Source organism: Mustelus asterias, chromosome 2 (assembly GCF_964213995.1).
Source record: "Mustelus asterias chromosome 2, sMusAst1.hap1.1, whole genome shotgun sequence".
NCBI classification, from domain to species: Eukaryota; Metazoa; Chordata; class Chondrichthyes; order Carcharhiniformes; family Triakidae; genus Mustelus; species Mustelus asterias.
In genome coordinates, this window is record NC_135802.1 from 65,818,979 (window position 1) to 65,830,269 (window position 11,291).

The 11,291-nt window shown below is 41.6% G+C and overlaps 1 protein-coding gene across 1 annotated transcript in view; it reads right to left on the reverse strand.

Moving 5' to 3' along the window:
- The window catches only part of pdia4 (protein disulfide isomerase family A, member 4), a 28,886-nt gene extending 18,768 nt beyond the window's left edge, over nt 1-10,118 (reverse strand). Inside the window, exon 1 of the mRNA XM_078236452.1 lies at nt 9,786-10,118. Coding sequence (XP_078092578.1) covers nt 9,786-9,867 — 82 coding nt within the window. The 5' untranslated portion in view covers nt 9,868-10,118. The remainder of the gene's footprint in view (nt 1-9,785) is intronic.
- Nucleotides 10,119-11,291: the final 1,173 nt, after the last annotated feature.

The window sequence follows — 11,291 nt, forward strand, 5'->3', positions numbered from 1 at the left end:
AGAATGGAGCGAGACAGAAAAAGGAATCAATAGGAGTTAGCCTAACATCTGTCCGGGAAAATGCTAGAATCCATTATGTAGTAGCAGGGCATTTAGAAAATCATCGCTCTGGGTATAGGGAAATAATTTTTGGCAAGTTTATGTAATAAACATGGTGCATAAAAGGGTACCAAGAGATATAGTATATTTGGATTTCCATAAGACATTTGATAAGGTGCCACATAAAAAGGTTACTGCCAAGAGCTCACTGTGTTGGTCTGATATATTAGCATGGTTACAGGATAAATGGATTATTTTCAAGTTGACAAACCACAAATGGAGTGCCAGAAGGATTGGTGCTGGGGCCTCAACTATTTATGTATTAACAATTTGGATGAAAAAAACTGCCTGTAATGTAGCCAAATCTGCTGAAGATACAAACAGGTAGGACACGAGTGGACAAAAATTTGGTTGGAGAATGTGGGAAAATGAGGTTGCCTGGAGGAATAATAGAAAAGCAGATTTAAATGGAGATACTGTAGAATCCTGCAGTATAGAAGGATCTGGGTGTACCTGTTCATGAATCACATCACAAGTGATGAGGAAGATGAATGGAATGTCCTAGATAGCTGGACAGGACAGTCCTGTGAAGGGAGACTGGGAAAACTGGGCCTGTGTTCTCTAGTTTTGAAAAATGACAGGCGATCTAATTGAAGCCGACAACATACTTGAATGGATAGAGGGTAGATGCAAACAAGATGCTTCCCTTGGTCCCTGGACTTCTTGAGTCGTCCAGAACCAGAGGACAATTTCAAAATAAACAAGAAACCACTTAGGACCAAGATGAGGAGAATTTTTTATTCAGAGGGTTGTGAATCTTTGGAATTTTCTACTCTAGAGTGCTGTGGATGCTCAGTCATTAAAGCAGAGTAGGACAAAATTTCTAAATACCAATGACAAAGGGATAGGGGGAAAAAAGCATTGATGTGGATGATCAGCCATGATCATATTGAATGGCAGAGCAGCTTAGATGGATTGAATTGGCTTACTCCTGCTTCTATATGTTTGCAGTCTTTGTTGCAATGGGGATGGAGTACTAAAGTTGTGTTACAATTGGGGAGTCCACACCCACAGTATGCTGTACACTTTTGAGTCCTTACTTTCTGAAAGCTATAGTTGCATCACATAGCTGATTCTGGGATGAAGGATTATCTTGTCTGGAAATAATGAAGTTTGGGCCTATGCTCATTGGTGTTAGAAAAAAGTGATCTAATTCAAAAACAAGATCCAGAGGGGACTTGATAGGGTAGATGCTGAGACCTCATGATCCAGCATATCCCCCGACTCAACCATTACCATCAAGCCAGGGGATCAATCCTGGTTCAATGGAAAGTGCAGGAAGGCGCAGGAAGGCATGCCAGGAGCAGCACCAAGCATACCTAAAAATGAGATGTCAATCTGGTGAAGCTAACAGGACTACTTGCATGCCAAAAGCATAAACAGCCAGTGACAGAGCTAAGTGATCCCACAACCAACAGATCAGATCTAAGCTCTGCAGGCCTGCCACATCCAGTCATGAATGGTGGTGGCAATTAAACAACTCACTGGAGGTAGAGGCTCTACAAATATCCCCATCCTCAATGATGGAGGAGCCCAGCATATCAGTACAAAAGATAAGGCTGAAGCAGTTGTAGCAATCTTCATCCAGAAGTGTCGAGTGGATGATCCATCTCAGCCTCCTCTAGTGGTCCCCAGCCAATTCGATTCAATCCACATATCATCAAGAAATAGTCAGAGGTACTGGGCCCTGATAACATTCCAGCAATCGTACTGAACACTTGTGCTTCAGAACTTGCCATTCCCCTAGCCAATCTCTTCCAGTACAGTTACACTGGACTGTAACTGCACCCACTCACAACAGCACCCATGTCCCACAAATAAATAAAAAAACACCTCCCCATAGAGAGCACCAGGAACAGAAATTTAACTGATCCAGCCATATAAATACTGCGGTTACAGGAGCAGGTTATTAGCCTGGCATTATACAGTAATGAAGAGAAGATATTGATAACATAATTGGACTAGTGATCAAGAGTCCTCGGCTAATGCACTGGAGAAGACTTGAAATGCACCACAACAACTGGAGTATGTAAATTCAAATTAACACATTCCTGACAAGGATGATCATAAAGACCTATCTGGTCCACTAAATGCCAGACAATTAAGGCTGAAGCATGTGCAATCATCTTCAGCCAGGCAGATTCAGTGACTGACCAATCTCAGCCTCTGCTCGAGATCACCAGCATCACAGCTACCAGTGAGGTGTGGTGAGATTGACTGTCCTGGGCATCAAGGTGCACCAGCAAAACTGAAGCCAGTGGGCATTCAGGGGAAAAACTTTCCACTAGCTGGGAGATGGTTGCGGTTGTGGGAGGTCAATTATCTCAGCCCTGGGACAGCATTGCAGCAGTTCCTTAGCGTAGGGTACTAGGCCTGTTAAGATACTAGATTATGATTTGAATGGGTGTAAACTGAGGGGTGGATACTCAGTGAGACCATGGGTGTCCTCATGCTTCATTCACTGAAAGTAAGCTCGTAGTTACAGCAGGCAGTAAAGGTGGCAAATACTGGAGTAAAAGATGATTCATGAATTAAGTGAAATCAAGATTTAAAATGAAATTGGGACAAAATAAAGAAATTGGATAAAAAGGGTAAGTGATGGGTGCAACTGTCTGAAGGTGTGGATTATAGTAGTAGGAAAACAAGTGTTTAATCTAAGTGACTAGAGGAACGCAATGATATATAGAAATAGGTGTTAGAACTAAAGAAGAGTCTAGTTGAAATGTGGAGAGAGAATATAATTTGCTAAAAGCCTGGTGCGTTGTGTTAAACATAGAAAATAGTAGTAGGCCATTTAGCTCTTCGAGCCTGCGCCACCATTCATTTTGATCATGGCTAATCAAATTCAATATCCTGATCTTGCCTTCCACCAAATCCCTTTAGCCCCAGGAGCTATATCTAACAACTTTAAATCAGGCAATGTTTTGGCCTCAACTACTTTCCGTGGTAGTGAATTCCACACATTCACCACCCTTGGGTGAAGAAATTTCTCCTCACTTCAGTTCTAAATCTATCGTCTTGTCATGTTAGAATTTAATAAGATTCAATGAGATCCCCTCACTGTTCTAAGCTCCAATGAATACAATCCTGACTTATTCTCTCCTCATATGAGACACCTGCTATTCCAGAAAATCAGCCAGGTAAACCTTCGCTGCGGTCCCTCTGTAGCAAGGACATCCTTTCTCAGATGGATACCAAAACTGCACAATACAAGGTGTGGCCCCACCAACATCCTATGCAAATTGCATATTCAAATCCTGTTGCTATGAAGGCCAACATACCACTTGCCACCTTTACTGTCTGCTGTACCTGCGTGCTTACTTTCAGCAAATGAAGCATGAGGACACCCACGGTCTCACTGAGTATCCACCTCTGTTTACACCCATTCAAATAATAATCTGCCTTCCTATTACTGCCAAAGTGGACAGCCTCACATTTATCCACATGAAGTGGAGGCAATGACCTAGGGGCATTATCGCTAGACTGTTAATCCAGGAACTTGGATAATCTTCTGAGGACCAGGTTTGAATCCCACCATGGCAGATGGTGGAATTTGAATGCAATAAAAAAAATCTGGAATTAAGATGACCATAAAACCATTATCGATTGTCAGAAAAACCGAAGGAAAACTGCTGTCCTTACCTGGTCTGGCCTACATGCGACTCCAGAGCCACAGCAATGTGGTTGACTCTCAACTGCCCTCTGAAATAGCCTAGCAAGTCACTCAGTTGTATCTCACCACCACCTTCTCAAGGGCAACTAGGGATGGGCTATAAATGCTGGCCATGCTCATGTCCCATAAATGAATTAAAAAACATCTGCCCATATACTCAGCCTGTCCAAATCACGCAGAAGCATCTCTGCATCTCCTAACAGCTCACTCTTCCACCAACTTATCAACTGCAAATTTGGAGATAACACAGATCCCTGTGGTGCCCCATTAGTCACTGCCTGCCAATTGGAAAAACCTATTTATACCAACTCTTTGCATCCTATCCATCTAAGATTAATATTGGATGTTGTTTGGGAAAAGGGGCATTTCTCAGAGTTCAGGAAACCTAGGTAGTTGGGAACAAGAGAACAATGTGTGTAGTTAGTGTACTGTTGCAGTGCATTTTCTTTTAAGTTAATAAATATTCTTCACTAATTGATAAGACTGGACAGTTTCTCATTGGTTTGCATAGCTTTTCTCACAAAAATATACACTAAGTATTCCAAACTACCCTTATCGCCGGAATTCTGAACAGTTCATTCATTAATGAGCTTTCCTCCATCATAATTGCAAAATGTTCAGCACCATCTACAATTCCTCCAATACTGAAGTAATCTGTGCCTATGTGCAGGCTTGGGCTTACAAGTGGCAAGTAACATTCACACCACACAAGTGCTAAGCAATGACCATCTCTTGCTACAGAGAATCTAACTATCTGCTCTTGACATTGCCATCGCTGAATTCCCCCACTTTCAACAATCTGGGTAGTACCAGTGACCAGGAACTGAACCATAACTATAGGGTTCATGGTGGGAGATATAGGAAGGATATCAGAGGTAGGTTCTTCACGCAGAGAGTGGTTGGGGTGTGGAATGGACTGCCTGCAGTGATAGTGGAGTCAGACACTTTAGGAACATTTAAGCGGTTATTGGATAGGCACATGGAGCACACCAGGATGGTAGGGAGTGGGATAGCTTGATCTTGGTTTCAGATGAAGGTCGGCACAACATCGTGGGCCGAAGGGCCTGTTCTGTGCTGTACTGTTCTATGTTCTATGGACCAGCCATATAAATACTGAGGCTACAGAGCAGGTCAGATGCTGGGAATTCTGTAGCGAGTAACTCATCTCCCTAATTCCCAAAGCTTGTCCACCATCTTCAACGCACAAGTCAGTAAATGCTGATAATGGGCAGGAAATACTGTTTTTAAATCACAACATGCACATCCTGTAAAAGAAATCAAGTATGCCAAAGAGGCATACTGCAGCTGTATGGCAATATATCGCCCTATACCCAAAGATGCTTCAGCCCTCAGCATGCATATTTATGTTCTCCTCCTGTTACTAAAGTGGAGTTCGCCAGTGCTATGTAACTGTCAAGGTGTTTAGAAATTATATCAATTTTCTGCATTCAAATAACTTCAATAGTTCACACATAGTCACCATTAATGAGATTTAACAATGCTCAGAAATCATTGTTGGCTGATTAGTTCAGTGGGATTCAATGTATTGTTTGTACAGTAGAAATTGTGTCTTTAATAACAGAACATTAATCTTCAGTGTTATTCTAGGGGTGTGGTGGGGGGGGTTTGCAGGCGAAGTAGTGTTTCCATTATACTTTTAAAAATCAATTGTTTAGAACAATCAATTTAAAAGATTGATTTTAAATGCAATTAAAAATAGATAGGTGCTGCTGGATCAATTTATGCTCTCACAATGTTAATTTGGCTCTCAAACAATTAGTTTCCAACACACCGGAAATAATGGCTTAAGATATGTTTGCTACTCTAATTTTTTCATGCATTTCCACTTATCCCTTGAGTTTATCAACAATTAAGCTTCTTTTTACGCTCCTTTGGCAACACTTACTACTTCTGAATGAATGTTACTGGCTCAGACCGCACCATATATTTGTGACATAATCTGGGCCTTGTAGAGAGGACGTTGTATTGTCTTTGGGGGAGGTGAACCTAGGCTTCATCTACCTGCCCAGGCCGACAAAGATTCCATGGCAATTTTTTAAAGAAAGGAGCAGGGAGCTCCCCTTATATCTTGGTGAACATTCACTGATCTTGTTTGGCAGAGTTTGCCAACCGATTGCGGTGCTTGTGATCCACTGTTGTCAAATGCTCCTTCTTATAAAACAAACATCCACTAAAATTGCTATGACAATGCATGCTGCTATTGACCTCATCAGTCTAGCGCATATTATCAGCTCACTACATTCCAGATCGTTCTTGCTATACAGAATTGGAAATTTCTTCTGGAGTATCAAATGTACATTTGTGACATTAAACGGTCATCTTGAGAATTATAAACTTCGAAAGAGTGGTAAATGAACTTGCAAGGTCAGGCTGCTTTAGGGGGAAAACTGGAAGTCATCTGTTAACAGAAAAAAAGCATGCCCAAAAATTATGCTGGGCAACACTGAATTTAGGATAGCTGCTTGGCATACAGGCTTTTCTAACAATCCAAAGAAAATAAATATACTTACACACAAGGTTGTTAAATGTATGAATGCAGGTCCTCAATGGTGATTATAGGAGGTTTGATACTTTCCAAATTTGAAAATCAGTTATACAATAGGGGATAGTTTTCATGAGAGCAGGAAATCTATTAAAATCATAAAGAACTCATTTCTAAAATTGAATACGAGGGTACATACAAGGAAGAATGCAGTAACGTACGTGGTATTAACAGTTAAGTTACTGGAATGTAATGACCATGTCTTTTTCAGGATAGCAATGACAGCAGAACAAAGGAACACCACTAGGAAACTTAGCTTTAGACAAATTAAAAGGGTAAGCAGGATGAATTAAAATACAAGGAAATGACTAGAGGAAAAAAAAGCGCTCCCATTTCCTTTCATGAGTAAGCAAAAATGAAACAGCAGTTTATCTTTAAAGTACATCCTGGTGAAACAAAAGTAAATGATCCACGGATAATATAGAATGGATTGCATTGGAAGGAAAAAGTGTACATAATGTTCGGGGGAGATCTGTAACAACAAGCTAGGATGAGTGAAATAAATGAAATGCATTGAGAACTTGCAAAAATCAGATCAAAACTCCCAAAACAGGTCAAAAACCACATTACAAGAGAGTTCTGTAGAGGGTCATTTAGACTTGAAATGTTAACTATGTTTCTCTCCATAGGTGCTGCCTGATCTGCTGAGTTTATCCAGGATTTTCTCTAGTGTTGGACCACTAATAGTAGTGTTTACAAATGAACTAAGGGGAGAAAAGGCAAACTTGAGGAAACAGTTAACAGCAAACATCAACTAGAAACCTGTAAAATTATGAGAATAACCCTGTAATGTTTGAGAGTCCAGTCACCAGTAGTTTCCAGACATCACTGGGCTTGGCTAAAATCTGGACATTCAAAAAGTAACAAATAGCCTTTTAGGAAGTGAGCATGAACTGACAAGTTAGACCTATATCCCCCCCATCATTTGACACTGATGAAGGATACAAGAATATCCTCATGTTGGAGATATTCACATCATATAGAAGCAGCAGACTGTGTATAGCCAACTCATTAAATTTCTTTGAAAGCAGTTATGGCCCAGTAAATACAGGGAAGATAGTGGATGTTTTATAACTGGACATCAGCAAAACACCTGATATTGTTCATATAAAGTACAGCATGGACTGAATTAGAAATGGATTGCTCAGTATGCAGTTAGCTTTAATGCATGGAGAAATATCCAAGAATCAGCCATTTGTCTATGCAGTGTTGGAGGTAGACCTACTTTGACTTATGGAATAGTGTCCGTGATGTATAAATTGGTGGAGCACACCAAATTAGAAGCATTGGGAAATCAATGGAAAAGGACTTCGAAAAACTAGATGTTTAAATTATAGAAGCATCTACAGAAATCTCAGCACATTGGTGAGATTTGGTGGAGGATGTATCATATTCAAGCAGAGTGTGCTTGTGTTGCAATGAGAAAATGATGCTGGCGTTTTGATCAACAGGTCACTAGGTACAGCTATATTGTGTTCAAAGGCAACTAAGAAAAAAAGCTATTTGTAATGCGTAACTTGAGGAAAAATGTTACGTCCAATCTTGAGTGATACCACAAAAGTTTGGTTTCTCCAATTTAAAAACATTAAAATTATAAGAGATGGTTTAAATAAAATATTCAGATTAATTTATTGGACGACCTGGAACTCCTCAGATAGCCAAGCGGCGATTTAAAGCACTGACAGAATATTTGGCAAGTCTTCAGAAATGAGAGCACAACCTATAATTCACAAGTCATATGCTAATACCACATTTTTACAAGTAATCGATGCTGCCCATCATCCATCAAATTGTTTAAGCTACTTTTAGGTTACAATTTTCTTCATATCTTAAATAATCAGCTATATCTTGCAGTGCACTTGTGTGAACTTGGAATAACATGCTTTTTAAAAGTACAAAAAATTACCTTGAAAGCAAATTTACAAAGCAACAAGCATTGCCATCAACTCAAATGCAGAGTACAATCTTCTCTATTTTTGGCATCACTTCAAGGCTCTCAAAGCCAATTTCATAAAACAGCTAGAGGTGAATTTCACCCAGCCAACTTTGTCAGAATTAAAAGCAAACATCTTCAACTCCTGAAGCTGCAAGCTACTTCTGCAGCATTTCAATCACAATACGAAAAAATTTATTCTCTTCCTGTATGCTGGTGTTTCCTCAAGTCCCAAGTGTATGTTATTTTCATTACCTGTTTACACATCACTGGACAAATTACTACTCCTGTATTTGGTAACATTAGAACAAATTCCCCCAACACTTCAGTTAATTCATAAACATGCAACTAAACAAAATAGAAAAAACAATCTCCTCACGCAAATAATGTTAGCTTTCATCAAGATGATATTTGAGTACAGCAGTAAAGATGTCTTGCTGTAATTATATAGGGCTTTGGTGACGCCTCACTTGTACAATTCTGGTCTACTCATCCAAGGAAGGATATACTTGCTATAGAGGGAACATAGAGATTCACCAGATCATTCCCTGGGATGGCCTGACAACTCTCACCAACTTTTACAGATGCAGCACAGAAATCATCCTTTCCAAATGTATCACAGCTTGGTATGGCTCCTGCCCTGATCAAGGCCACAACAAACTACAAAGGGTTGTGAACATAGCCCAGTCCATCACGTAAATCAGTCTACCATCCACACTTCTCGCTGCCTTGGAAAAGCAGCCAGCATAAGAATCTCATGCACCCCAGACACCCTTGGGGAAAAGATACAGAAGTCTGGGAACACATACCAACTAACGCAAGAACATCTTCTTCTCTGCTGCCATCACTTTTGAAAGGACCTACCTTAAGTTGGTCTTTCTCTACCCCCAGCTATGACTGAAATACTAGTCTGCACCCTCTCCTTCTCCCCTATCTAACTATGTATGGTATGCGTTGTCTACATAGCACATAAGAAACAATTCTTTTCACTTTATCCCAATACATGTGACAATAATAGATCAAATTATTGAAGATTACAAAATTCTTAAAGGGCTGGAGAGAGTGGATGTAGATAAGATGTTCCCCTAGCCTAGGAATCCAAAACCTGGGGGCAGAATAGCCCATTTAAGACAGAAGGAAAAATGTCTTCACTCCAAGGCTGGTGAATCTTTAAGAGTCTATCACAGACAACTGTAAAAGTTCTATAACATATTCACAACAGAGATAGATTTCTGGAGACTAATGACATCGAGGGATATGGAAATAGTGCGGGAAAGTAGCACTGAGGTAGATGAGTACTGAACGGCAGAGCTGGCCCAACGAGCACAAGATTTCTCCCAGTGCTTGCCCGAGGAGGGCCAATTTATTTATTGATGGGAGAAACTTCAAAGTCGATCCCCTAGAGTCGTAGGTGTGGCAACGCTTCAATGGCTGGGGCTGAGAACCCAAAATTCTCAAAGTGCGAGGCCGTGCAGCGAGCGGCTCTCCCCGGGGAGGGAGGTCCCAGTGATGCTTACCCGGCGTGTCCTGGGCCAGCGCGATCAGGGCCAACTGTGCGACGAGGAGAAGCAGTAGCAGCCACGCTTTCTTCGGCTCCATCCCAGCTCAGTGTGGTCCCAGGCCCGGAGCTCGCGCGACTCAGCCCCTCAAACGCCTTTTTACCCGCCGCCCCTCCCGCTGTGTGTCTCGCGGCTCTGCCTCTCTAACCGCCGCTCTGTGTCTCGCGGCTGGTTCTCTCTACCCGCCGCCCTCCCGCTGTGTGTCTCGCGGCTCTGCCTCTCTAACCGCCGCTCTGTGTCTCGCGGCTGGCTCTCTCTAACCGCCACCCTCCCGCTCTGGGTCTCGCTCTCCCGCGCGAACCGCCGCCCACTCTTTTATAGACGGCTGGCCTTCCTACCCTCTCATTGGACGGCTGCTCTGAGTTGCCCTCTTCCTAATGGTCGATGGCGGGGTCCAATGGGACGGTGCCACTCTGTGCGTCAGGGAGGAGGCGGCGCCGCCGGAGCCGGGAGCGCTACGTGGGTGTTAGTGAATGGTGCAGGAGAGGGCTGAATTGATTTTGATAGGCGAGTCCTGCAGGGATATGTGTATGAGTGACTATATTAAAATCAACTGGGGTTTGTAGCTAACGTGCAAAATTCCAATGAACCATTTCATTGTTCAGTTGTCGGTTATAGCAATAAATAACTAGAGGTTACTCAATGCGGTGCAGTTCTGGATAGGTCAAATCTCTACATTGTCGTGATACGGACTTGGGTGCTTTCAATTTGACATGCTGGCTTGGTGCATATGTTTAAATTTGCTGAAAGTACAAAGTTAGGTGCAAAAGTAGACTGCCGGCTGCAAAGGGAAATCGGGTTGAGTGAAAGGGCAACAAGTCAGATGGAGTATAATGTGGGTAAATGTGAGGTTATTCACTTTGCTAGGAAGAATAGAAATTGAGTATTTCGACTCTGAAAAACTGTTAGATATTGGTGTTGTATCAAACTCGTATTGAAGCACCTCAGAGTGCAACATGCTCTATGTGGAAAATTTGAATATCATTACACTTTCTGTAACGACTATTTGAAATATTTTGTTCTTTTATGAATAAAGTATATTTTTGCAAAAGAAAATTGTGTTCAGAGGGATCTGGATGACCTTGTCCAAGAAACAAAGTTAACATGCAGATAGCATTCGGAAAACATTTATTGCAAAGACTTTAAAGTATGAGAATAAATGTTTTGGTTAAAAGCAAAATATTGCAGATGCTGGAACCTGAAACAAAAACAAAATGCTGGAAAATCTCAGCAGGTCTAACAGCATCTGCAGGGAGAGATTAGAGCCAAAGTTTTTTTGACGTGGTTCACAGGCCATTGTGTCAAGCTTTGGTCCCTTTATCTAAGGAAGGAAATAATTGCCGTAGAAGATTTGAAGAGATCGAGTACAACGGGTCTGTAGTAGTTTAGAAGGATGAGCAGTGATTTCACCGCCACATGAGACTCTGGGAAGGCTTGTCAGGATAGATGCTCAGAGGCTGGAGG